Source organism: Rhinopithecus roxellana, chromosome 10, assembly GCF_007565055.1.
Source record: "Rhinopithecus roxellana isolate Shanxi Qingling chromosome 10, ASM756505v1, whole genome shotgun sequence".
NCBI lineage: Eukaryota > Metazoa > Chordata > Mammalia > Primates > Cercopithecidae > Rhinopithecus > Rhinopithecus roxellana.
The window spans coordinates 106,587,955-106,613,775 of record NC_044558.1 but is presented as its reverse complement, the minus strand read 5'-3'; the positions used below and the strand labels follow the sequence as shown (position 1 = coordinate 106,613,775).

At 47.7% G+C, this 25,821-nt stretch overlaps 1 protein-coding gene across 1 annotated transcript in view; it reads left to right on the top strand.

The window, feature by feature from the left end:
• TMEM132C (transmembrane protein 132C) overlaps window positions 1-25,543 on the top strand; it is a 57,529-nt gene extending 31,986 nt beyond the window's left edge. Inside the window, exons 3-6 of the mRNA XM_030939709.1 lie at window positions 11,431-11,636; window positions 13,438-13,711; window positions 14,849-15,040; window positions 22,717-25,543. Coding sequence (XP_030795569.1) covers window positions 11,431-11,636; window positions 13,438-13,711; window positions 14,849-15,040; window positions 22,717-23,922 — 1,878 coding nt within the window. The 3' untranslated portion in view covers window positions 23,923-25,543. The remainder of the gene's footprint in view (window positions 1-11,430; window positions 11,637-13,437; window positions 13,712-14,848; window positions 15,041-22,716) is intronic.
• Window positions 25,544-25,821: the final 278 nt, after the last annotated feature.

The window sequence follows — 25,821 nt, the reverse complement described above, 5'->3', positions numbered from 1 at the left end:
GCTGGTCTCGAACTCCTGACCTCAAGTGATCCACCCGCCTTGGCCTCCCAAAGTGCTGGGATTACAGGTGTAAGCCACCACGCCCGGCCCAGGTGGTATCTTTACAGGTAGAAATCTAGCAGAAAAGAGCGTGTACCTTTTGCCTGGCCTGGCCTGAATCAAAATCCTGAGGCCTCCTCTGATTGCTCCCGCTTAGGTCCTCTGCTAACCCCTGAGCCAATCGCTGTGGCCGGGAATGAGAAGCCCTGATTGGCTTAGGCCGTGGTCACATGATTTCACTCTTCTGGTTGGAGGCGGAGCTTCAGCCAAACTTCCAAACTGGAGTGGGGCAAGGGAAGACCCCCAAAGAAACTAGGGCTGCGGCCACAGGAAGCTCCATGGGATGACAGTGGGGTTTCCTCTCCTCCTCCCCCTTATTCTTTGCCACCCGCTTGTTCCCTGTTCCAGCACCTCCACTCCATTTCTAACGTGGCCTGGGTTAGGGAAATAGCCCATGTCAGCCACACCCATAAATGGGTTTTCCAAGCAACGCCTCCCGATCTAGCCAAGGGCGGAGAGGAATGGGAGAATGGGGTACTCTCTGGGTGTCTTCCAGCAAGGTGCCGGCCGTGGGTTCTCCTAGGAAGGCGTTGGTCCTGTATTGACTGTGAGAGCCCCCAGTACCGCTGGCGTGGTCGTTAACACTGTGTGTGGGAAGCTTCAGAAAAATGACTCCAAATCAGAAAACGGATGCAGGAAGAAAATATCAGACATGTAACGCTATTGAAACAGTGCATCGCCCGCCCCAGGTGGGAGCGGTGTGTCCACACCCTGTCACAGTTTCCCAGGGCTGCCACAACACAGTGCCACAGGCTGGTGACTTAAACAACAGATATTTACTTTCTCACAGCTCTGGAGGCCAGAAGTCTGGAGTCAAGGTGCGGACAGGGCCACCCCTCCTCCAAGGCCTCTAAGGAGCAATCTCAGGCAACAGCTCCTGGCGGACACCTTGCTTCTTCCAGCGTCTGGAACGGGGCGTTCCTTCCTTGGTTTGTAGACGCATCACCGCATTCTCTGCCTGCATCTTCACATGGCCGTCCTCCCTGTGCGTCCGCTTCTGTGTTTTAGGGCTTTAGGATCTCGAGTGCCTTATTAAAGAGAAAGAAGGCAGATGGTACAGAGGGTGACCTGGGGCAGGAGCTGCGGGAGAGAAACTGCATGCGTGGTGCGGTCAGATCTGATTAAGGCTGTCATCCTGGAAGCCTCTCCCCACTCTCCTCTTCCAACCCCCTTGTAAACACCCTTCTGGGGCTAATACGTTCCGTCTGCCCGGCCCTCTACAGATTCCCATCTGCCAGGCCTGAGGTTTCTACCTGGCCACAGGCTTTCAATGTGTCCCTGCTATTTGCGGGCACTGGGCTAATTCCCCTACTTGTAGGCTTTCTTATTTAATTCTCCTGGCAAACCTGCTGCTCTCTACTGGTATGACACGCTCCACCTACTTCTCTGAGCTTGTATGCCAACCTTCTTTCTCTTTCTAGAACAGGCCACAATTACTTCTCCCTCCAGGCCCTCACACAGTGTAAGCAAGAGGTTAAGTGAGGCTTTTCTGGACCGAGATGTTTGCTTTCAAATCCAGCTCTGACTCCTGTTCACTGTGAGACCTTGGACCAGTTATTTGATTTCTCTGTTCTTTGGTTTCCTCACCTGTAAAATGGTTTGTGTGAAGATGAAAGGAATCTATACATATAAACTCTTGGAATAGAAACTAGCATACAGCAGACACTTAATAAATGTTGGTCACCAGGTGTGGTGGCTCATGCCTATAATCCCAGCACTTTGGGAGGCCAAGGTGGGTGGATCACCTGAGGTCAGGAGTTCGAGACCAGCCCGACCAACATGGCGAAACCCCGTCTCTCCTAAATACAAAATATTAGCCAGGCATGGTGGTAGATACCCGTCATCCTAGCTACTTGGGAGGCTGAGCCAGGAGAATCTCTTGAACCCGGGAGGCGGAGGTTGCAGTGAGCCAAGATTGTGCCGTTGCACTCCAGCCTGAGCAACAAGAGCAAAACTCTGTCTCAAAATAAATAAATAAATAAATAAATAAAAAATAAAAATGTTGGTGCCTCTTAACTGAATCTTTTCCTGGAACCCTCTTGCCCCATATCTCCGGCCTAAATGTCACCTCACGAGAGAGGTCTCTGCACCATTCTCAGTCATGTTTTCTTATTTTATTTTTATTGTAGCATTTATTGCTCACAATTATTTTCTTTTTACTTGTTATCATCTATTCCCACTCTCTAAATGAAATCCTGTCTCTCCTACTCATTGCTGTATCTCCATGCCTAGAAACACCTAGCACATAGTAGGGGCACAGAAGGTATTGGTTGAAAGAATCCTTGTTTCATAGATGAGGAAAATGAATCCTAGAGCAGGGCAGACTCTAGCACAACACAGATGCAAGCCTGTGTTCCTAACCACAACATTTGGATCCTACAAGGAAGCATGTGCTATTGTCAGAAAGTATGCCTTTCTCCGGTCCCTACTGCGCTGACCCTCAATCCTGCCTGTCTCCTCGGCCCAAGTGGGGCGGGCAACCAACCATCTCCCCTTCCTCTTCCCCAAGCCGGGCCAGGCAGCCCATTAGCACTGCCAACCCCCCGCATGGACAGCAGTCCCGAGCCGAGAACGACAGGAGATGTGTCCAAGTCTTGGCAGCGTTGTGCATTGTCAGCTGGATAAAGTGTGATTTATCACAGAACAAATTTCTGCCTGGCCATTTGAATTCTGTTCGGCCATCATTTCACCACCGGGCAAGATGTAAAAGGGAGGGAAGAGCATAGACATAGTCTCAGAAATATTGCTTAGCCCTGACTTTTCTCTGCCTTTTTCTTTTTCCTTCTCTTCACTGATGTCAAAGAAGTAGCTATGATGCACTTTAGTAATGAGAGAACTGCTGAAATTGCACCAGAGACCTCCTTAAAATGTAAAACTTCAGCTCTGGCCGCTGCAGGGGAAGGACACATTGCACAGGAGATGCCAGATCAGCCAGAAGTTCCCTGGGGTGAGAACAGGCGCAGGCAACGAGAGGAAACGGATTCTAAACTAGTGTCCCAAAGTCAGGTCCTGGTGAATGTCCTGAAACGGTGGCCCCTCCAGGACAAGAATCTCTGACAGGAGCCTTCCCACATCCTGGGAAGCCTCCTAAATCCGGGATCAGGGCTCCGCCAATGCCTGCTTTCTTCTCAACCTTGCCAGTGTCCTCTGCCTCAACAGGAGAGAAAACAGAATAAGATGAAAGGTGAATGAGAGGTAAGGAAGAGAGGGGAAGCCGTGTAAAAGCCCTTGAAAGTTACAGTCAGGATTGTCCACATCTCTTAGCAGAATGAATCTGTCAGCAAGTCTGTGTAACAGACAACTCCAGTGTTTAGTTGTTCAAGACGATTGCAATTTATTCTTGCTTATGGGTTTGGAGGAAGTAGCTATTAATGGACAAGTTCCAAAGCCTAGCAGAAGTACACATTTCCTAAGGCCAAGCTTGGACTGGTCCAAGCATGGCTGCCACTTCTGCTCCTATTTTCCTGGCCAAAGCCCCAACATCAATGGGGAGAGGAAATAGACCCTGTCCATGATGGAGGAGAAGGCAGGCCTCCCTGAGTGCAGAGCCAAGTCAGAATCATGGCTGAGAGCAGACCTCTAGGGTTGGCTGGCTGTGTTTAAATCCTGACTTATGAATACCAGCTGTGTGATCGTGGGCAAGGTACATCACCTGTCCACGCCTTGGTTTTCTCATTTGCACTATGGATACGATAAATATAATAGTGCCCTCCTGTGTTTATAGCGTGGACTCAGAGAGATGACCCATGTGAGCCTCTTAGAATGGTGCCTGGATAACTGTGGCCAGTCAATGAATGTTTGCTGTTGTTATAAAGTAAGCAATCACTGATAAAAGTTCATCTCTTCCTGTGTTTGCATGTGTGTGTGCATGTGTGTATGTGTGCATGCATGTGTGCGTGTGTGTGCATGTGTGCGTGTGTGTGTGATAGGTGGGTAGTGTTGGGGGCACTGGGTGAGCAGGTACCCCTGAGTGTCCCCTGAGCATAGGGAGTGTTCAGTGACCCAGATACCTGAGCACCCTTCCCTGCCAAGGCCACACGTGGTGGTTACCTTGGCAACATTCTACCCCATTGATGCTGAGACCAGGTCTGGCCATTTAATTCTCCATAGACTGGGGAGGCAAAGGAGGGAGAATTTCTTAAGCCCTCTAGTTGGAGACCAACCTGGGAAACATAGAAAGACCCCATCTCTAAAACAAAAATGTTTTTTAATTAGCTGGGCATGGTGGTGCATGCCTGTAGTCCATGCCTCTAGTCCTAGCTACTTGGAAGGCTGAGAAAAGAGGACTGCTTGAGCCCAGGAGTTTGAAGTTGTAGTGAGCTATGATTGCACCAATGCACTCCAGCCTGGACAGCAGAGCAAGACCCCGTCTCTGTTGAAAAAGACAACAACACTGTAGGCCAAATGTGATGGGAGGCCACCAGTTTGCAAGCTCTGATTCATTCATTCATTCTTCAGCACGTATTTATTATTTATTGAGTATCCACTGTGTGTCAGGTGTTAGGCCCTAGGGATACAACAGTAAACAAAACAGACAAAAATCTCTGCCATCCTAGAGTTTAGGTTCTCATGAGGGAGGACACATAATAACCGAAGCGAGCAGGTAAAATCTGCAGTGCATCAGATGGCAGTAAGCAATCTAGAGACAGGAAGCAAGGAAGAGGGAAGGGAGGTTCGGGAGAGTTGCCATTTAAAATGGAAATGTCAGGCTGGACATGGTAACTCATGCCTGTAATCCCAGCACTTTGGGAGGCCAAGGTGGGTGGATTACTTGAGGTCAAGGGTTCGAGACCAGCCTGGCCAACATGGTGAAACCTCATCTCTGCTTTAAAAAGTACAAAAATTAGCTGGGCATGGTAGTGCATGCCTATAGTCCCAGCTACCCGGGAGGCTGAGGCAGGGGAATCACTTAAACCCGAGAAGCGGAGGTTGCAGTAAGCCGAGATGGTGCCATTGCACTCCAACCTGGGTGACAGAGCGAGACTCTGTCTCACACATACAAAAAAGGAAATGGCAGAGAAAGAATATTTGAGAAGTTGACATTTGAGCAAGGCAGGGATTCTTAGCCTCGGTGCTATTGACATCTGGGGTGGGTTAATTCTTTGTTGTGGGGGACTGGCCTAGACACTGTAAGACATTGAGCAGCATCCTACCCTCCATCCCCTAGATACCAGCTGCAAATCTATCCTCCCATTTGTTACAACCAAGATGCACAGAGATGCTCAAATGTCCCCTGGGGGACACAATTGCCCGGGTTGAGATCCACTGTATTAAAGAGCTGACGGACATGAAGAACAAATCAGGCAAACAAGTAGGGGAGGAGCCTTCAGGCAAAGAGAACAGCACGTGCAAAGGCCCTGGGGCAGGTGTGTGCCTGGCATGTGCAGGAACCAGCAGGGAGGCCAGTGGCTGGGTGGAGGGAACAGTGGGAAAACCACAGATGATGCACAGGGAAGATAACCAGGCACATCAGAGAGGAACTTGTACATCATTTAAGGATTTTTCCTGAGCTGAAAAGGAGATATTATTTAAACATTTTCCAACAATAGCCCTAGATTCAGAGGCAGCTTTTGAGAAGAGGCCCCTGGGCTGCAAGGACTCTGTTTCCAAACAAGCTCACAGTCTGAGGTTCTAGGAAGACATGAGTTTGGAGGATGCAGACCAACTCACTGCCTACCTCTAAGCCCTGGCATGCTTTCCCCGCTCACACTGTTTTCCCTTAACCCTATCTGCCCCTTCGATCAGCAGTCCTCAAGTTCCAGGTTTGTGTGGACCATCTGTTCCCTGCCTAGACTTGGAAAGAGACAGCCTTTCCGAGTGGCCCCTGGGGGATGGGATGAGGAAATGCAGGCAGAGCCACTTGAGGAGAGGTTCCGGACTGCCACTGGCCCCTTGCCACGGGCATGCCACAGTTGCTAGACAGTGGCCTCTCTCAGCACCTGCCTTTCCCCTGCCCACCTGCCCACAGGAATGCAAATGACTCGAACAGTCACATGGCAGGAAGGACGACCTCAGCCAAGGCCATAATCCTAGTATCAGCAACATGGCTGAAACTGTCCAGTCAAATCTTGAACCGACTCTTACTGGCAGTTCTCACTTTACCTCCCCATCTTGGATGAGCCGCAACCATGGCAAGCCTCGGTTTTCTCATCTACAAAATAGGATCGTAACTGCTGTCCATAGCTCTAGAAAAACTGAGTATGAAAATAATAGGCAAAGAAGGCAAAAATGAGATTTAAAAAAGGCAAAATGAAAAGAAAAGAGGATGGACAAATAATATGGTAGAAATAAATCCAAGTAAGACATCCATTGTAACTCACACGAATGTGTTAAAAGTTCCAGCAAAAGAATGATGAATTATAGAGAAAACATTCTAAAAGAAAATAATTGTAAGTGTTTATTTTTACAAATCATCTAAAACATCCAGGATACAGAAGGCTTCAGAAAGGCTAAAAGAAAAAGAGAGAAAAAGACAACTCAAGCAAATAATAACCAGAAGAAACCTGGTGGCCTAGGAAGATAGGCAAAATTGATTTTATGGTAAAAAATAAAGCCTTATTAATTGTTTTTTAAAAATTGGGTTTCTTTTCTGTTTTCATTTTTTTACTGGAGTTTAGTGGTGCGATCTCAGCTCACTGTAACCTCTGCCTCCCAGGTTCAAGGGATTCTCCTGCCTCAGCCTCCTGAGTAGCTGGGATTACAGGTGTGCACAACCATGCCTGGCTAGTTTTTTTGTGTTTTTAGTAGAGACAGGGTTTCACTATGTTGGCCAGGCTGGTCTCAAACTCCTGATCTCAAGTGATCCGCCCGCCTCAGCCTCCCAAAGTGTTGGGATGACAGGCATGGGCCACCGCGCCTGGACTTCTTTTCTGTTTTCTTTTTTAATTGTTTATTTTATTGTAAATTGACAGATTATAATTGTATATATTTATGCGGTACTAAGTGATATGATGTATAAATAAATGTGTTCTTAATACAGGGATTAAGTCAAGCTAAGTAGCATATTCATCATCTCAAATACTTTACATTTCATGGTGAGAACATTCAAAATTTTCTCTCAGCAATTTTGAAATGTACAATATGCCATTATTAACTATATTTATCATATCGTGCAATAAAACACTTGAGCTCAAAAAAAAACAAAGAAAATGACATGAAATCACCTTGCAGATGTGAAGCAGGGATTGTTATGGTGTACGAGCATTTCATTCGTATTAACGGAGCAGGTCCACAAACTTGGGTGTACAAGAAATGTACGTTTGATTTTCCTGTGTCTGAACTTCATTCAAGCACAACCTCAGTGCCCTGAGATGCACAAAAACCATACTAGGAGTTTGGTTTTTGAACATGATTAGTTTGAGATGCTAATTAGAGACCCAAGTGGAAATGTGGAAGAAGCAGGTGGATATCCAGAGACAGGAGCTGAGGAGTTGTCAGCACAGAGATGCACTTTCAAGCATCATAACTAAACGATTACCATCATGAGCGGGATGTCGAGGGTGCAAGAAGTGGATCTCAAAGTGGTGTCCAGAGCAGCAGCAGCAACAGCATCCGCGGCCACTGGTTACAAATGCCCGTGTGGGTCCCCACCCCCGACCTGCTGAATCTGAGATGGACACTCAGCAGTCTGTGCCAACAGGCCCTCCCTGAGGCTTGCTCAAGTCTGAGAACCAGCTTGGCTAGAGGACGATTCAAGCCAGGCTCCCATGGGACATCCATGACTGACCAGCAGATGCCTCTGCTTTCCCCTTGGAAAGTGACCCCCAGGCTCTTCCTAGGAAGCAAGTGCAGTATTAGGAAGGTGCCAAAGCCTGAGCGATAACAGAATATGGCAACTGACCATATGTGGCTCCACCAAGCCCGTGACCCCGCCGCCCCTGAGTCCTCACAGGCAGACACTGATTTCTGGGCCGTGGCTACCATGCATTCTGCCCGCATAGCTTAAACGTCAGAGTGAGTGGAGTCCAGTGGGCAGTTTTCTCAACCGGCAGCTGATCCACAATGAAAGATGAAAAGCAGTCTCAGAAACAAAGCCGAGGGACTAAAAGGACTCCTGTGGGGTTTTGGTTCCTTTCTGCAGATGAGCGGGCTCATTTTTTCATATGGTGGTTCTCACTGCTAGCCACTTAGGAGATGATTAATGCATCCTGAGATGTCCCCAGATGTTTATGACACCTTCAGGAATAGCAGTGACGATGGCTCTATCATGCATGGCAACTTCATACCCTTGGCATTGCTCTTAATTATTTATATATTCGGGAGCGGCCAGGTTTCCTCCCACCAGAGCTCAGAAAGGTAATAAATGAGAAAAGTCAATGGTCTGTAAATTACAACATTGATTAAAGAAGTGATTACTGATATAACTCTTGCTCGGCTGTTATGCTAATGCCTTCCCAGATCCAGGACAGTGTTTACCCGCTAATGACAAGCCTGGGATGGCAACTAAAATTGTCTTCCTTCTTTAATCAGCATGTAAACATTTTTAAACTACTCTTGACCATGAATGAGAAGATCCATCCATGTGTTCCCCTCCCAATTGCTCCCTGCCACTGTCCCCAGCAGATGGAGGAAATTCTCTCAGCCCAGCCCTCACCAGCTGCCTCTCCAAACAGAAGTGCAAGTTGAAGATGAAAATTGAGCTCAGAGTAGCCATCCATGGTTCCTGGAAGCTGGGGAAAGAGAGGGTGATCAGATTATAGGAGTTCTTTACTCAGCACTGAACGTTATTTGGCCGAGGCCACAGACCTCCAGAGGGGGACTCTGTTCTTTCCCACCTACATGATCTAGACAGCAGACAGACAAGCAAATCGGTAATTATAGCTTAGTATGCTAAGTGCTATGTGAGGGGTTTCTGAGTGACTTCATTAACTCTGAAATGTTCCGCTAAACTGTAAGTGTGTGCATTTCTCTAGCAAGAATTAGCTTTATGCGTATTCTCAAAAGAGTGAATGACCCAAGAAAGGTTAGGAAACACTGCCTGAGCGCTTTCTAGAAACTTTTGAATTAACTTCTTGTGTTTTTGTGGCTTTTGGCTCCATCTCATTTCCGTCTCTCACTGCATCTTCCATCAACCCCAAGATCCTTGATGACTGTCCTGAAGCAGGCGTCCCCATGAAGGGAAGGCCCTCCTCATCCATCCCTCTGTCCATCTGTCTGTGCATCAGTGTGTGCTTCCATCCGTCAGTTTATCTCTCTATCCGTCTGTCCAGCTATCTACCCATTTATCCACCAACAATTCACCTGTCCATCCATCCATCTATCCGTCCATCCATACATCCACCCATCTGTCTGTCCATCGATGTATGCATCTGTCCATCTGTTCACCTGTCTATCAGTCTATCAACCTATTCACCCATTTATCCACCAGCCATTCACTTGTCCACCCATCCATTCATATGTCTGTCCATCAGTGTGTGCATCCACCCATCAGTTCATCTGTCTATCCATCTATCCAGCTATCTACCCATGTGTCCACCACTCATTCACCTGTCCATCCATCCATTCATGTGTCTGTCCATCAGTGTGTGCATGCATCCATCAGCTTATCTGTCTATCCATCTATCCAGCTATCTACCCATTCGTCCACTACCCATTCACCTGTCTATCCATCCGTCTGTCCATTAGTGTGTGCATCCATCTATCAGTTCATCTGTCTATCCATCTGCCCACCTATTCACCCATTTATCCAGCACCCATTCACTTGTCCATCCATCCATCCATTTATTCCTCCATCTGTCCATCTGTCTATGCATCAGTGTGTGCATTCATCCATCTGTTCATCTGTCTATCCATCTATCCATCCATCCATTCATCCATGCAATATCCATTTCACTGAGCTCCTGCTTCATAAGCAACTGGTGTAAAGAACCCAGAGGTGAAAAACAAACAAGAAGTACTTTTTGCCTTCAAAGATTTCTTAGTTTAAGAGGTGATATGGACACCTGGGACCAATTTAAATCACATCTGATAAGCCTGGCTATTCAACAGGGGTCATATTGTTTCTCGATAACCCAACTTGGTTTCTATTTTCAGTTTTCAATTCATCAGGATGGCAGAAACAGAATGCCAGTCTAATTTCCAGGGGACTTAACTATTGCCAAGGCCTTGGGGAAGGGCACATCTTGTCTTATAGTCTTCTGTTCGCAGTTCCTAGGGGACTTTTTTTACCGGTCACAGTCCGCACAGGTTACCTCCCCAATGGCCCTCATTGTTGTCCACGTTGCCCCTTCCTGCCTGCTTGAGAACACAGACATCATTCTGCTGTTTCCTTGCTACACTGGGAATGCCCAGTGGGCTGGTTGATACAGTCATATTTGGATGAATAATCTTGGAACACAGAAGCCAAATACTTACAAACTTTATTTTTTTTAGTCTGTGTGTTTATTTTCCTTTCTGCTCTGTCTCATCCCTTTCCTGAGACAGCAATCTGCCCGAAAGGGGAAAAGGAAAGGGAGGCACATAGGGAAAGGGAACACAGGTTGGTAGTCCCTAATGTGATCGGCCATTCACATAATGAACACTTATTATATGAACAATCCCATGGGGTCATTCAAGACTTGTCCCACGGACCCCTGAGCTGGGGTAGGTCCAGCAAATAGGGATGGGAAGGTGCTTGCAGGCACAGGGACCGGCCTTGCCAAAATCTGGGGACCATGAAGAACCTACATCGGGTCTGCATGTGCGTGGAGGGAAGAGACCTCAGAATTAGTGAGAACCACGCTGGGGAGGAAGGCACTACAGGCCCTTTGCATCCTTGGAGGCTGGATGAGGTGGGTTGTGGGTGCAGCTTACTTTCTGAAAAGTCACACCTGCCCAGGGTGTGAAATCTTCTGGTGCTCACATCAAATCACTCAGCTAACCCAGATTTCAGCTACAGCTGCAGTTCTGTGCAAGTTCAGGTTCACTTTTTGATTGCAATCTCACCTCAATCTGCCTTCTGTTTTCTGTCCCAGGCAGGGAAGCCCTCAACTGGTAGGAGTAAGAGATGGTAGCTAAAAATATTCCCACCTCTTACTCCTCAGGTGGACAATTCTAGATACTTTTCATGAAGCCTCTGAAAACTGAGCCCATGGTCCCTGTAGCAGCCTCAAAAATGCACCTTCCTATTGGGTTTTCTTCTTTCTCTGTCTTCCTCGTCTGCTCCTTCACCCCTGCTCCCTGGGGTCAACTCAAAATTAAACTGAGTGCACCAAATCCTAGTCTCAGGCTCTGCATTAGGAGAAACCTGAATTAAGCATTTGTGCTTTGCAAGATAATAGGAAAAACAAAAAAAGGATGGTCTCCAAGGCCCCATGAACTTCTCCTCCATCCTTTCTCCCTCTGTCTTTGCAGGTGTCTGACCGCTGCGACTACATCTTTGTCAATGGCAAAGAGATCAAAGGAAAGATGGATGCAGTGGTGAACTTCACATACCAGTACCTGAGCGCCCCCCTGCATGTCACCGTGTGGGTGCCCCGGCTGCCCCTGCAGATCGAGGTCTCTGACACGGAGCTCAGCCAGATAAAGGGCTGGAGGGTCCCCATTGTGACCAGTAAGAGGTGAGCCTCGGATGGGGAGATGCCTTAGAGCCATAATAACAACTGTATTTACTGACCTTAACACTAAAGGATCCAATGCTTAGGAGATGCTGGTATCATCTCAGCAATTAAATCTCCCCAAGGCTCCCAGATAACCCAGCCAGGCCCAAAAGCTGCTAAACATCAGGTTTGTGTCAAACCCAGGTTGTCGTCACTCTACACCGGGGCTTATATGAAACTGTCTCTTGAAAGTGGCTCTCCCAAAATGACACGATGGAGTGAATGCAGTTTTTTTAGCATCTCGGTTACCAGGCAATTTGAAGTTCGGTTTGTTTTCTCCAAAAAAAAGTCAGAGTCCTTCTCTGTGCTTTATGCATATGTATAAGCTTGAAATTTTCCATGCAGATCAAATTATTAGATAAAATTTAATTGAATTTCTAATGGACGCTGGGCTCACTATTTGCTGAAAACCTCTAATTTGTTATCTGAGTTTCCGGACTGTCCGTCTGTCACATGTGAGAGTATGGGGCCTTGTTTTCTCAGCCCTGTGACTCCCGGATTAGCAGACATGAGCTAAGTGAAGGTGTTGCTGAGTTCGCAGCTTCCTGCCTGGAATGCTCCACCCCAGACCACCAGGACTCTTTTCTTGACAGTTCCCCAGGCACCAGGGCCTTTCTTGTAAGGGAGAGCGTCTCAAGAAGAGTAAGTAGGACAGTGAGATGCGGAATCGATCTCTACAAGGAGAAGCTAAAGGCATTTGGCCTGATGGGGGAGGACAGCTGTGAATCTACCCAGTCCTTCAGATTAGTTTGTGGTCATGAGTGGCCAAGACAATGAGTTTGTTCCACATCCCTGAGGGGGAAGAACTGAGACTCCTTGGGCTCCAACCCAATCTCTGCCACTAATTAGCTTTGTGAGCATGGGCAAGCTACCTAACCTCTCTGTGCCTTAGTTTCCTCATCTGGTCATGAGAATAATTATGAGTTTGCCTCATAGTGTTATGAGGTTAAAAAGAGTTCATACATGTGGAAGCATAAAGTGGGACCTGCCACATCTCAAAGGTGTAAGACGGCTCTGTCCAATGGGACTTTCTACAGTGGTGGAATGTTCTAGAACCCCTCTGTCCAACATGGTGGTCACTAGCACAAGTAGCTATGGAGTGCCTGGACTGTAGCCAGTGTGACAGGGAAGTTCAATTTTTTATTTAATTTTATTTATTTAAATTAACATTTAGGGTTCAGTGTGGTAGTTCATAATTGTAATCCCAACACTTTGGGAGGCCAAGGTGGGAGAATCACTTGAGGCCATGAGTTCAAGACCAGTCTGGGCAACATAGCAAGACCCCATCTCTACAGAATTTTTTTAAAATTAGCCAAGCATGATGGTGCATGCCTTTAGTCCCAGCTACTCAGGAGGCTGAAGCAGGAGGATCCCTTAACCCCAGGAGTTCAAGGCTGCATTGAGCTAGGATGGACCACTGCACTTTAGCCTGGACAACAGAGCAAGACCCTGTCTCTAAAAATGTAATAATAATTAATTAATTAATAAAAATTAAAATAGCCACATGTGGCCAATGCCTACTTATGAGACAGTGCAGGCTTAGTACATATTAGCCCTTGTCTTTTATTTTTCAATAAATGTATTCGAGAAAGAGATGCCCATCGCTTCGTGTTGCCTAGAGATAGGCTTGGTGCCCCTTGCGTGGTCCTGGGGCTCGTGTCTTCAATGTCATCTCCTTGAGGTTGAGGCGGGTCCTGCCTGTCTCAAGAACATCTTAGACTCCTCTCCCTGGATCTGAGAGCTCTTTGTCCCTTCCCACAAGGCCCACTCGTGAGAGCGAGGATGAGGACGAGGAGGAGCGGCGGGGCCGGGGCTGCGCGCTGCAGTACCAGCACGCCACCGTGCGGGTCCTCACCCAGTTTGTGTCCGAGGGCGCCGGCCCATGGGGCCAGCCGAGCTACCTGCTTAGTCCCGACTGGCAGTTCGACATCACTCACCTGGTGGCAGACTTCATGAAGCTGGAGGAACCTCACGTGGCCACCCTCCAGGACAGCCGGGTCCTAGTCGGGCGAGAGGTTGGGATGACGACCATCCAGGTAGGGAGTCTCTGTTTCCCCAGCACTGGGCATGTATGCAGTATTGAGGGAGACTCAATGAGTGGGCAGGTCATTGTGGCCAATTCCTCAACCCCATGATGGCTCCAGATTGTATCATGGGGACACAGGAAGATGAGCCCAGGCCAGATCTTGAGTCCAGCCTCCTTCCAAACAGAATGGAGAAGGTGGCAGCTGCACCCTCTTAGCTCCCCATGTGACCTCATTCTCAATGGCTGCCTCCACCATTCCCATCACCTCCCAGCACCCCCATCTTACCTCTGATTCTCCTTCTGAACACACACTTTTCTAACTTATTCCCCCTATGCCTTCTTAGAAATAGCCATCGTCTTCTCCATGCACCGCTTCTACCAGTGGCTCAGGGAAAAAGCATGGATTCTTCCTCTCATTTCTTCCTTCTTTCAGTCATTCTGTCTTCCTGCCATTTACTTATTCAACAAACTGTCTTTGAAATCCTGCTCCTTCTTTTTCACTGGACGAAGGGTATAGAATGGTAAAATTTCAGGACAAATGATGGGGCCTGGACAGCCTTTTCCTCAATCCCTCAAGTCCCACCCTACTGAATCCACCATTCTGGAATGTCATTCGGGATCCTTACATGATATGTGGGAATGGTTAGCACATTCCTATCATTTCCCCTGGACATCTCAAGCCCGACATTTGGCTTACAAGATGAGGCAGAAAGCAATGTTTTGGCAGAGGATACATTGTGGTGTTGGTGGGAGGAGTGAACTGTTTATAATTCACTTTTATAAATTTATAATTCAACACTTCATGAGTCTGTTCAACAGGATCACCATGTACAGTTAACCAGGTTGTGCATTGTACAAGCATACTTCATCTAAATAGGAGGAGTCATTCCCTTTTAAAGACAGAATGGATTTTAATATCTATTCCGAATTTTCAACAGGGAGAATTAAGGTGTCTTGGGGAAAGGGTAACTTTGATTCTCACAAAGGCATGGGATGGGCCAGCGTATAGAGTGAAGTAGATATGTAACCCCTTTGCCCTGTATTCTGGACCTCAGGCCTGTTGGGATGGAAGAAATATTGCTGGGGAAGGGGCTAACATCTGGAAAAAGGTGTGATGGATTTTCCTTGTGTCCTGCCAATCCCACAGGTGTTGTCTCCACTGTCTGACTCCATCCTGGCAGAGAAGACAATAACCGTGCTAGATGACAAAGTGTCGGTGACAGACTTGGCCATCCAGCTCGTGGCTGGGCTGTCTGTCACCCTTTACCCCAACGCAGAAAACAGCAAGGCCATAACAGCTGTGGTCACAGCTGAGGAGCTGCTGCGGACCCCCAAACAGGTAGGGGGCCAAATGCCAGAGGTTCAGAGGGAGCAGGGTCAGTCACTGTGCCTGCTTCAGCAAAGGGGCAGGGTGGAGTGAGAAATGGGGGTAGGTTAACAGAACCACATTCCACATTGGAAGCTACATCGTTGCAGACAAAGTGCTCGCTCATCTTACCCACATAGCTTTTGAGCAACACAGACCATTTACCAGCCTCCTCACCAGGTCTCCTAGCTGCTGTTCTTACCCCTGCACTCCCCTCTCTTCTCAAGAGCAAAGTAAGCCTTTAAAACCATAAACCACATCATGCCTTTTACTGGCTTAAAATGCTCCAATGACTTCCTATTGCACTTAGAAAGATACCATATTCCTTTGACATGACCCCACACGACGTACCTCCTGGCTCTATCTCTGACTTTATCCTCTGCCGCCCTTGGTCTCCCTCATCCTATTTGAGGCACACACTCCCCTTGCACTTCTTTAGGGGTTTTACAATTGCTGTTGCTTTTGCCTGGGATACACCACCCTCACCACTGAGCATGGCTCATTCTCATTTTCATACCCAGTTATGATACCCTCTTCTCATAAATGCCTTCACTCGCAGCAAATGGCTCTGAGTCAGTCCCATTTCCTACTACATAAAGCATGTTTCTCCTCCATGGGATATAGGCTTCTACAAGACAAGCCTCCTGTTCATCGCTGTATCCCTGGTGACCATCACAGGGCCAGCACATAGTAGGTGCTCAATAAATGTTGGTTGAGTGACTGAATGACTCTTAGAGCTGGGCTGGAAGACAGGAAATGAGAGAGCAGGGAGAATGACCCACGTAATGCCACCAGGATGGGTTCGTCTGACCTTAACAACCTGCATATGGGTATTTGCCTTGTCTGCAGGACTTTCTGCTTCTGATGTCATCATTGGGACAATACTTATGAGAAGAGTAGAGTTAGGAGCCAGAAGGCCCAGATGGTATCACAGCTGTGTCCCTTACCTCCTGTGTAACCTCAGGCAAGATGCCTCACCCGTGTCTCAATTCTTAATGAGAAAGTAACAACACCTGTGAAGAGTCTGTTTGCAAATTAAATTAGGCTTAACGACGTTGAGTGCTAAAAACAGTGGCTGGCACAAACCAGCCAGTGTTAGCTCTTTTCCTGGGAACGGCTGCTGTTGTTACGATCACAATTTTAGTGAAAGCACACAGGGCCTTGGATGCTCTATCAGAGCAGACAGTCTTGACTCGGAATATTCTGCTTCAAACCCAGTTTCCTCTGGTGACTTGCAGCAAGAGGCAGGCGGTCTGGGGAGGAAGCTCAGATTAAATCCACACCCCACTGTGGACAGAGCAATGCTGGAGGAGCTGTCATGGGGCTGGGACAGGCAACAGGGCCCAGGGGTTAGCAGTAGGGGGTGGGATCCCTTGACATGCACCAACAGGAACAGGATAGTGCTACAAAGCAGAGGCATGATGAGGAGAACAGAGGGCGGCGGTGGTCAAGGGCGCAGGCATGATGACAAAGTCTAGGGGCTTGCATTCTTCTAGCGGGGGATTGGAAAGTTCCAGCCATAGTGCAGGATTTCAGTGCAGTTCAAGGACTGCAAACTCAAATGCCTACAGGGGCTGGGCTGGTGTTATAAGCAAGCAGTGCAGGCTGTGCAAAATCCCTGTGGCTGCCTTGTCCAGTAGTGCGGTCTATGATGAGCTAGAGTGAAGATGCTCAGTGCTCCGAGACATGCCCGTTATCTGCTGCTATGTAACAGCTGCCACACGCTTAGCAGCTGAAAACAACATGCACTTATAGCAGCTGAAAACAACACGCACTTACTAGCTCACAGTGCAGTGGGTGGGCTCAGCTGGGTTCATGCTCAGAGTATCAGAAGGCTGAAATCACAGTGTTGGTTGCCTAAGTTCTTAGGCTCTAAGGAAGAATCTTCTTCCAGAATTATTTGTGTGGTGGCAGAATCCAGATCTTTGCAGTTGTAGGACTGAGGTTGCCAATTGTTGGCAGGTTATTTGCCGGAATCCTCTCTTAGTTCCTCAAGTCCACCTGCATTCCTTCTCACTACCCACCCTACCCTCATCGGCTTCAACACTAGCAACAATGCATGGAGTCTTTCTCATGCTTCCAGTCTCTCCACCTGCCCCTTCTGTCACCAGCTAGAGAAATCGCTCAGTTTTTAAGGACTCATGTGATTTCACTGGACTCACCCAGATAATCCAGGAAGACCACTCTATCAACTGTACCATGTAACAATGTAACATAATCATGACAGCGGTCACGCATCCCACACACATGTTCTGGGAATTGGGGCAGAACATCTTTGGTGGGCCATTCTAGGAATTCTGCCTGACGAGGAGAGAGTTGCTAGCTGATTTTGCCTCAGAGTGTCAGCAGGAGGGACCTGGGGTGCATGCAGGTCCTCATCCAGTCCACAGCACTGGCTTCTTCAAGTCTTCTCTTTGGGGGCGGATGGGGCAGGAAATCAGCATGGTGTTTTCTGGTTTACAAAGAGCAGAGGAATACTTTCACATTTGGGATTAAGAAGAAAAAAGATCAGAGGAAAGTGGCAGAGAGAAAGCTGAAAGCGTGAAGCTATTTGCTGAGAATGGATAATGAATTAGGGTGGACGATTGGCATTGCAACCCCCTTGTCATGGGGCATGGCCAGCCGCTCCCCATCTCCTGTTGCCCATCTGTCTTCATCAGCGGACAGTAATTGGCGTCCCCTAGCACTGACTCGGGGGATTTGTGGACGTAGTTCACCTGATTTGCAGACACGACTGTTGAAAGGATAGAGCTCTAAATCATTTCTGGGCATGTGTTATTTTAAGTCATTCAGAAGTTCTCATCTTTGGGGAAATGTGTTGGCTTCTCCTGATGGAACAGCACATTCCAGCCTCTCTGTCATGAGCGAGTGGAAGAAGTTAGTCTCAGTCATGCAGCAGGGCTGATGGAGATGGATCTTGGCAAACCAGCTGTGTCCTGAGGCTTTCATTCCGATTGTCTGCCGTTCGGGGGCTTGTTTTAGGTTAACTTCTTTCCCCATCTAGTTTGTGAAGAAAAATTAAGTCAAGATGAAACGTCAGCCACAATGAACTTGCACACTGTTCAGTCTCTTATCTCAGCCCTTAGAGTGTAGACGGCTGGCACCTTGTTCGTGATATGTTCAACTTTGAAATCGAAAATCTGAAAGGTTTTTACACCTACAAATAGAGGGTAGTAGCCTGCATGTTCCCCTGTGCCTTGTTTGCACTAAAGAAAGTAGGATAGAAAAATGAAAGGAGAAATCACTTGGTATTTGTGCATGAAGTTGAGGCATTAGAAGGACTTGTCGGATTGTGTGATTCATCAGCTGATATGGACAGAGACAAGGGTGAGTGCCAGCATCCCTGAGCCGTCTCTTCTGTCTTAGTTTTGGTCTTCTCAGAAGCTGAGCCTGAGACAAGGATTCAGGTGCAAGTAGTTTATTCAGGTGGTGAAGACGACACCAGTAGAGAAGTCGGGGGTGATGGAAGGAAGAATAATGCAACGAGTAGACTGTGCTACCAACTCAGCCACCACCAAGGGCAGTCGGAGCTCCTGTCTGCTGGATGACTGTACGCCAGTCTGGAAAGGCCAGAAGAGTCACTGCACTTGAGGGGCAAGGGATCTGGGATAAAGATAACTTCCGTGAATCCTTCATTGGGGGCTGCCCACAGTGGTTATTAACTCCTTGGCACACCTTGCTGTAGGCACAACCACATGGATTCCAGAAGCCAGAGAGTGACCTTGGGCAAAAAAATAAGTTTAAAAAAAAAAAGCAAAGTTGAACATTGAAAGTTGAGCTAGGAGGAGCTGAATGGGCAGCCACCCAAAGAGAGCTCCACACCCTCCTAAAACTTCCTGCACAGGTTCACCCGTCAGAGCCAGCTGGTGTTGGCCAGGGCTTACGATCACAAGTGATACGACCCAACCCAACTCAGCCTGCCTTCACACACAGCAGAATGCATCAGTGCGTGTCCAGGCATTTGGATCTTCAGCTACAGCTAGATGCAGATGCTCAAACGATGTCATGAGAATTCTTTTTTTAATCACTAGCATTCTTCCTCCGTCCTGCGGGATGTAGTCATCATTGCTGTGAACACTGGCTGCTCCCAAGCTACTCCAATGTTTCCTTCTGGAATTCCTACCAAACAAGCATTGGCCATTCTCATTCTCTCCTTTATTTCTTTTCACCTGCCCATTCACAGTTTTATTTCTTGATATGCCTGTGGTTCTATCTGGGGTGACGCAGGGGGCTTTGTCTCCCACTGCAGTAATTCTCTCCTCGACCGTCTCATCTGCTGTTCGAACCACCCACTGAGTCACTCATTTCAGTGACTGTATTTTTCATTTCTATTAATTCTACATGTCCCTTTGCACCCCTTCCTTCCTGCTCTGTTTTCATTCGCTTTCTTTTTTTTTTTTTTTTTTTTTTTTTTTTTTTTTTTTTTTTTAGACAGAGTCTCACTCTGTAACCCAGGCTGGAGTGCAGTGGTGCAATCTTGGCTCACTGCAACCTCCACCAACTGGGTTCAAGCAATTATTCTGCCTCAGCCTCCAAGTAGCTGGGACTACAGGCACCTGCCACCACATTGGTCTAATTTTTGTATTTTTTTGTAGGGATGGGGTTTCCCATGTTGGCCAGGCTGGTCTTGAACTCCTGGCCTCAGGTGATCTGCCTGCCTCACCTCCTAAAGTGCTGGGATTACAGGTGTGAGCCACTGCACGCAGACCCCATTTGCTTTTATTGGGATGATTTCAACTCCTTTTATTGGGATGATTTCATTTGCTTTTATTGGGATGATTTCAACTCTGTTAAAAATTTTAAAATTTTTAAATTTCTTTTTACTTTTATTTCATAGACTATTTTTGTTCATTTGTTTTATGTTATGTTTTATTTCATAGACTATTGTTTTTTGTTGGTTTCCTTTGTGTTATAGCCTTTGGAGTCTTCTGTGATCTCACGTATCAGTCTGCTCACCTTCCTGTGTAAATGTTTAATGCGCCCTTCTCATAGTGCAGCCTTCCCACCTACAGATTGTAACCTTTCTTTCTTTGTATCATGAGCACCTCTTCAGCCCTGGTTGCTCGGCTTTGTTTTGTTCTGAAGGAGGTTGTATTTGCATTTGCACAGGTCCAACTTCAAGTGACTTTCTTTTCTCCCAATTCCCATACCACAGAGGTAGTTATCACATCCAAGTGTGGGCTTTTGATGTTGAGTGGCAACATCTCCATCCCGTGCTCAGAGCACACACAAGCTTTGCTGCTGTATCTCTGGCTCAGCAGGTAGGATTTTCCCATAACCTGCCCACGGAGAGGGTGCTGCTGCCTCCCTGGGCTGCAGTGACAGTGTCCGGGATGGATGGGGACAAAGGTCCAGGAAGGCCACGAGGTCAGACCTGGTTTGCTGTGAAAAAGGCAGGGAGGAAAGGAGGCAGCTACATGACCTTTTCAGCAGAGAGTGAGTCGCTGTGGTCTTTGTGGGCTGATAAAATGGGCTCCAGCAGTGGCTGTTGCAGGGGGTCCCTAGCACAGTGGCCAAGAGTTCAGCTCTGAAGCCACACCAGTTCCAGCCCTGATCCTGCCTCTTCCTGACGATATGACTGGACATATTTCTTTTTTTATTTTTTTAACTTTTATTTTCAGTTCAGGGGTACTTGTACAGGTTTGTCACATAGCTACACTTGTGTCATGGGGGTTAGTTGTACAGATTATTTCATGACCCAGGTATTAGGCCTAGAACCCATTAGTTATTATTCTTGATCCTCTCCCTGGTCCCACCCTCCACCCTCCAATAGGCCCAGTGTGTGCTGTTCCCTTCTATCTGTCCATGTATTCTCATCATTTAGCTCTCACTTATAAGTGAGAACATGCAGTGTTTGGTTTTGTTTCTGTGTCAGTTTGCTAAGGATAATGGCCTCTAGCTCCATCTGTGTCCCTGCAAAGGATGGGATCTTGTTCTTTTTATGGCTACATAGTATTCCACAGTATATGTGTACCACATTTTCTTTATCCCGTTTATCGCTAATGGGCTGGAGAGTTTTTCCTAGATGAGTGGAGGAGGCTGAAATATGCAATTCGAATCACAAAGTAGAGAGCCTGTATCCACTGGGTACTTGCTGTGGATCAGGTGCCATTTAGGTTGACTTTGTGTCTTTGCTATTGTGACTCTATGTCTTTGCTATTGTGAATAGTGCTGCGATGAACATATGTGTGCATGTGAGCACAGTTCTTAACCTCTCTCTTTGGGCAGGAAGCATAGCCCATCCTACTTTGTGAAAGAGGAGAAAATGCATTCTGTAATAATTGCAAACAACACCTGACCCACAGCAAGTGCCCAGGGGATATGGGCTGTCTGTTTTGTGATTAGGATTGCACTTTTCACCCTCCTCTATCCATACAGGAAAAACTGTTCCCCAGCTACACCCAGGCTCTGTCCTAGGTGCTGAAGATTGGGCCGCCACTAAACATCTCTGTCCTTAGGGAGTTCCCGCTCTTGGAAGCAGAATAGAAGTACCCGTGGCTAAGTCAAGAACAAGGCCTTCTGTGGGGTTATGTTTGCTGTGGGCACCCAAAGGGGAGAGGATGTCATTATTGCCCTGGGGAGGAGGCGAGAGAGCAGGAAGCCTTGTGCTCACGAGAATCTGCCAGTCACATGGGCATGGGTGTGAGTGGCATTTCTAGGTCACTAGCTTTCCACTTTCTTTGGAATATTATTCAGCCATAAAAAGGAATGAAATATTGCCATTTACAGCCACGTGGATGAGCCTGGAAGACGTTATTTTGAGTAAAAGAAGCCAGGCACATAAAGTCAAATGTTTTCGACCAGTCCCCACAATGGGAAATAATTTTTACATAGCTGTTGGGCCGTTGACAGAAGTATAGTGAGTGTGCGAAATAAACTCAGCACCTTCACACTGGCCCTTAGCTTCCTCTTTCCCTCTGATGGGAATTTCCACAAAAGCTACCCATGCAGAACAAAGGCAGCACAATTGAACTGGGCCCACCAGCCAATGCCATGCGCTGCACCCCACACATCACTGCTGCCCAGCTACAGCCAAGCAAAGCATCTGCAGTGGCACAACAGGGTCAACCTTAAAGGGCAAAATGCTCTTGTTCTCTTGTTTCTCAGGCAAAGCTTAATTCACTGGGGGCAGTGCAGGGAGAAGAGGGGAGGTTCCTTTCTAATGTCATTGGTTCTGACAGTGTTACCCGCCCATCAGCCTTTGTCATCAGGCTGGATACAGACAACAGCTGTATCCATTCATCATACTTAGGCCACTAATCACAGCATGTGTGACAAAATGACCAGGGCCTGCCCTGGAAGCCAGTCATTGTCTGTGAAGGTGCACTGGCTAACTGATTCCAGCAATAACTGTGTGGATAAAGCCACCTGGAGCCTCATCTCAGTTAGGGATTTTTGTTTTGCCGTTTGTTTGTTCCTGGTAAGGATTATGAGGGCGCTGTTAGTCATGCCCCAATTTGTTCTCATTTAAATTAAGGTGATTTATCTGCCCCTGATAGAAAACCTGTATGATTTCTCCCCAGATGCATGAGCTGCTGGGTCTGGAATGGGGGTCCTGCTCCCTGTTTCCCTGGGTGTCCTCCTAGGAGGGGGTTTCTAAGGGAAGAGGCATCCCCCAGGTGGTCTTCTAACTGCCTGTGTCCCTGCAGGAGGCTGTATTCAGCACATGGCTGCAGTTCAGCGATGGTTCGGTGACGCCCCTGGACATCTACGACACCAAGGACTTCTCCCTGACAGCCACCTCCCAGGACGAGGCTGTCGTGTCCGTCCCCCAGGCCCGCTCTCCCAGGTGGCCCGTTGTGGTGGCTGAAGGGGAAGGCCAGGGCCCACTGGTCCGAGTGGACATGACGATCGCCGAGGCCTGCCAGAAATCCAAACGCAAGAGCGTCCTGGCCGTGGGTGTCGGCAACGTCAGGGTCAAGTTCGGACAGAACGATGCTGACTCCAGTCCCGGCAGGGACTATGAGGAAGATGAGATCAAGAACCATGCCAGTGACCGCCGGCAGAAGGGTCAGCACCATGAGCGCACAGGCCACGATGGGCACTTCTATGGCAGCTCTCCCGTGGAGCGTGAGGAAGGGGCTCTCTGGAGAGCCACTACCACGGCCAGATCCCTGCTGGACAACAAAGTGGTGAAGAACAGCCGTGCAGACGGGGGTAGGCTGGCAGGAGAGGGGCAGCTACAGAACATCCCCATCGACTTCACCAACTTCCCAGCCCACGTGGACCTCCCCAAGGCCGGGAGTGGGCTGGAGGAAAATGACCTGGTGCAGACCCCGCGGGGCCTGAGTGACCTGGAGATAGGGATGTACGCCCTCCTGGGGGTGTTCTGCCTGGCCATCCTCGTCTTCCTGATCAACTGCGCCACCTTTGCCCTGAAGTACAGGCACAAGCAAGTGCCCCTGGAAGGTCAGGCCTCCATGACCCATTCTCACGACTGGGTGTGGCTCGGCAATGAGGCTGAGTTCCGGGAGAGCATGGGGGACGCGCCGCCGCCCCAGGACGAGCACACCACCATCATAGACCGCGGACCGGGGGCCTGCGAGGAGAGCAACCACCTCCTGCTCAATGGCGGCTCCCACAAGCACGTGCAGAGCCAGATTCACAGGTCAGCCGACTCGGGGGTGCGGCAGGGCAGAGAACAGAAGCAGGACACCCTGCACTCGCCCACCTCCAAGAGGAAGAAGGTGAAATTCACCACCTTTACCACCATCCCCCCGGACGACAGCTGCCCCACGGTGAACTCCATCGTCAGTAGCAACGATGAGGACATCAAATGGGTGTGCCAAGACATGGCTGTGGGCGCCCCCAAGGAACTTAGAAACTATCTGGAGAAACTCAAAGATAAGGCTTAGGCCCCTCTAGCCAGAGGGCCCTGCCCAGATGCCTTCCTTGTACTGGAAACTGGCCCCAAGTGGGGCAGAAGGCGTTGTCAGTGGGGTTAAGAAGGGACGGTCCCGGGGTCCATGCTAGACCAGTTGGAAAGTTTTGAAGTCAGGAAAAGACATTTTTGTATCAAGGGATTTTTAGCAGTCAATGATGGTGGATTTTCAGAGGTCAGGGGGATAAAGTCTGGGGCATGGGGAGCACAGATCAAGTTATTGAACTGCACAGGCAAAATTAGGAAGGTTATTTTATGAGTCAAAACATACTACAGACAAGCTACCAAAAATTATTTGTTAAAAAATTCAAAAAGACAAATAAAAAGAGAAATAATCATCTGTTTATATTTCTAATAAAGAAGCAAAATATAAAAATAGGGCCTGCTAGGAGACATTTTCCATTTTAATTCACTATTCACTTTTCCGAGGACAGCCTTCAACTGTCACCACACAGCTGGGGAGGAGACATTTCTTAACAGGGGATGCCTCTTGGGATAAAACTAAGGAGTTTTAAATCTTTACTTGATCATCTTTTCTTTTCTTTTCCACTTTTTCCTTTTTTTTTTCTTTCTGTGCCCTAGACTTCCATTGCATTTACATTTAATGTTTGTTTCTGAGAATCAAGCAGTATATTTTTCCTAAATGAAACATAAATTATATTCCTATTCATTAGATGGGTTCCTAGAAACAATGTCAATTAATCCATTGTTTAAGTAGTAACTTGAATGTTTTTCTGTATCCCTTCGGCTTTGTTGATAGTGGCTGGTTTTGTACAGTTGGAGGGAGCTCTCAAAGCCTTCTGGGGGAGGAGAGGAACTGTCCTTAATCCATCACCACTGCCACAGGGCAAAGCCAGCAGGTGTGGTCTTGTGAGGGGCTATACGGATGGGATGTGGCAGGAGAACAGAGCCCTGCCTGGACCACCTGACCCCTCGGGACTCCACCCCGTCATCGTTTTGGTGTTCCTGTATAGGAGAAAGTTGGGTTAAATAAAAAAAAGAGGCCACTCCCAGGCGTCATCAGAGCCAACCTGGTGGGCTGGGTCTATCACAAGACATCCCTGATGCTGAACACGAACAAAGATAAAAACTGTTTGGGGGGTTTTTAAGTTGTTTTTCTTACTTTGTTGGGTGGGGTATACCAGCATAAACTCTAAAGATAAAATCTATGTTAGATTGTCAATCAACTGTGTTTTTGAACAGCATAATTGTGTAGCAGCACATTGCAAAAAACGCATTCATCCAAAGCGACACGTATGTGGCAACGAAGACCACGCCAGTGAAACAAGCCCCTTCGTGATCACCCGACTCCGGTTCTCCGTGTGCACCACTGGCTGCGGCTGCGGGAGGAAGATGCCTGGCAGTCCTCATGCTCTCCGCAGGGGGCGCTCACCAAGATTCCAGGGGTGTTTATTGTGTTTATTTTTTTAATTACTAAACTCAGTAGCTAAGAAAGGGTCCTTGAAGCCTCCTAACCTGGGTTGGACCTTTGAAAAATATATTTGTAGCACATATATAGATGGAAAGAAGAAGATATTTATTTATACCTGTGATGCCAATTGTCATTAAAAGGCTTTTCATGGCTTGACAAGTCAGTGTATTGTGGGGTGTGTTTTATTTCACTTAATTGCTATTTCCCACCCCAAAATATACAACTCCAGAAGAATTCAACTCTTAGGCTAGAGGGAAACCAATGTATTTGCCAAATCTTTTTTGAAAAAAAAAAATTTTTCCCTCTCGGTTTCTTGACTGATCCACAGTGATTCCTAATAAGAAGGACTTTCATTCACAGACCCCCTGTCATCCACACCAGTACCCAAAATCAATGAGCAGGAGGGTGTTTATTCATAGACCCACCATCATCCACACCAGC